The sequence below is a fragment of the Nesoenas mayeri genome (genome assembly GCF_963082525.1).
Source record: "Nesoenas mayeri genome assembly, chromosome: 10".
In the NCBI taxonomy this organism is placed as follows: domain Eukaryota; kingdom Metazoa; phylum Chordata; class Aves; order Columbiformes; family Columbidae; genus Nesoenas; species Nesoenas mayeri.
Window position 1 is genome coordinate 1,579,731 of NC_137560.1, and position 2,266 is coordinate 1,581,996.

The 2,266-nt window shown below is 52.0% G+C and overlaps 1 protein-coding gene across 1 annotated transcript; it reads right to left on the reverse strand.

Moving 5' to 3' along the window:
• Positions 1-358: 358 nt before the first annotated feature.
• On the reverse strand, positions 359-1,291 carry LOC308044088 (olfactory receptor 14A16-like; the record flags this gene model as incomplete). Its single annotated transcript, XM_080350566.1, has 1 exon — positions 359-1,291. The coding sequence occupies one exon, from the start codon at positions 1,289-1,291 to the stop codon at positions 359-361; it is 933 nt and encodes a 310-aa protein (XP_080206692.1).
• Positions 1,292-2,266: the final 975 nt, after the last annotated feature.

The window sequence follows — 2,266 nt, forward strand, 5'->3', positions numbered from 1 at the left end:
AACAGCTCTGGGAGAACAAGCGCTGCTGCTCCCTGGCAGGGCTGCCAGGCTGGACTCTGTTCTCTCCTCCCACACACACAGAAACAGTCCCTGGAGCTCTAAAAAGTCTTGCAGCAAGGATATAGTGCAAAACAAATCAGTACAGGAACCTTTATTTTGTTTAGAGAAAAGGAGAACGTGGCTCATCATTTACATAGCCAGTGGTCACAAAAGAAAAGCGGACAGAGCATTACAAAGGGGATAACGACATAATCAAAATAAAAAAAAACCCCAACAACAATAACAACAGAAAATTCATATGACAGGCTGGACTTGCAATTAGTTACATTAAAATTTTAAGTAGAAGGAGATGGGCAGTTTATTGCTTCAGGAAACTGTAAGATATGAGTTTCCAGAGGGCATCCTTCAGCTCCTGGTTCCTCATGCTGTAGATGAGGGGGTTCACTGCTGGAGGCACCACTGAGTACAGAACAGACAGCACCAGATCCAGGGATGGGGAGGAAATGGATGAGGGCTTCAGGTCAGCAAACACGCCAGTGCTGATGAACAGGGAGACCACGGCCAGGTGGGGGAGGCAGGTGGAAAAGGCTTTGTGCCATCCCCACTCAGAGGGGATCCTTAGCACGGACCTCAAGATTTGCACATAGGACACCACAATGAACACGAAACACCCAAATACTACTAATATACAGACCACAAGAAGCCCAAGTTCCCTGAGGTAGGAGTGTGAGCAGGAGAGCTTGAGGATCTGGGGGATTTCACAGAAGAACTGGCCCAGAGCATTGCCCTTGCACAGGGTCAGTGAAAATGTATTGGGCGTGTGCAGCAGAGCATGGAGAAACCCAGTGGCCCAGGCAGCTGCTGCCATGTGGACACAAGCTCTGCTGCCCAGGAGGGTCCCGTAGTGCAGGGGTTTGCAGATGGCAATGTAGCAGTTATAGGACATGATGATGAGAAGAGAATACTCTGCTGTTATAAAGAAGGCAAATGAAAAGAGCTGTGCAGCACATCCCAAGTATGAGATGGTCTTGGTGTCCCACAGTGAGTTTGCCATGGACTGAGGAACAATGGTGGAGATGGAGCCCAGGTCAAGGAGGGCGAGGTTGACCAGGAAGAAGTACATGGGGGTGTGCAGGTGCTGGTCCCAGGCTATGGTGGTGATGATGAGGCCGTTGCCCAGGAGGGCAGCCAGGTAGATGCCCAGAAAGAGCCAGAAGTGCAAGAGCTGCAGCTCCCGTGTGTCTGTGAACAGCAGGAGGAGGAACTGGGTGATGGAGCTGCTGTTGGACATTTGCTGCCTGTGGGCATAAGGACCTGTGCAAGGAGGAAAGACAGTGACAAGTTAGGGGAAACAGGCTGTTTCTCATGGAAAACCCCCTCCCTGATGGAAGGATGTTTCAGCTCATTCTCTCTTTCTACCAAGTGAGAAAAACTGTTCATCACAGCTTAAAATACAGCTTGGGCATCAGGTTTCCATGAACAAACCTCTGGGGCAAGACCCCTTGAGTTGATATCAGAAGAAGAAGTGACCGACACTCACACCCCAACCCCAGAGAGCAAGAGCAGCAGGGACAGGTGGAGAAACAGAGAAGGACTATGCAGTGCTACCAGAAAACAAAGCAAGGACAGAAAGGCAGACGGGCATGCTGTGGAACCTTCTCATTACCCGGCTGTGCTGCTGCCACTCACATAATGACACTGGAGAGCAAGTACTTTTAGCACCTTTTTTGAGTGCCCCATTGCAGGAACCCTTCACCTGGAGGTCCGGCTGCTGAGGTGGAGACTCGTGAGCTGGACCCCATGGCTTTGGGGCAGAGGGTCTGCTGGGGAGGAGAGGAGACCAGAGGTTGCACTGGGAAATGTGTCTGCACTGCAGGGGATGGCAGAGGGGTCCTGAATCCCCTCCCCAGCATTTCAGGTCCATCTCCCTCTCCCTGCCCATGTCTGTGCTGCCTGCAGCTATGTGTCTGTCCCTGGGTCTGCTCCCTGTCAGTGTCACAGACCCCATCCCACCCGCTGTGTGCTCAGCTCTGTCCTGCTCACACCTCCTGGCACTGCCCAGGGGCAGCTCTGTGTGGGCAGGGGCTCAGGAGCAGCTCAGACAAGTCCTATTGAGAGCTGTGGTCTCAGTGTCTTCTCCAAAGAGAGAAATAAATCCCCATCTCCCACTGCACACGCAAACGACCAAGAGTGGAAAACTGAAAGCACAGACAGCTTCCCTGGCAGCTGTTCCTGTATTGATGTCGTTGTTCAGAAGGACCCTCTG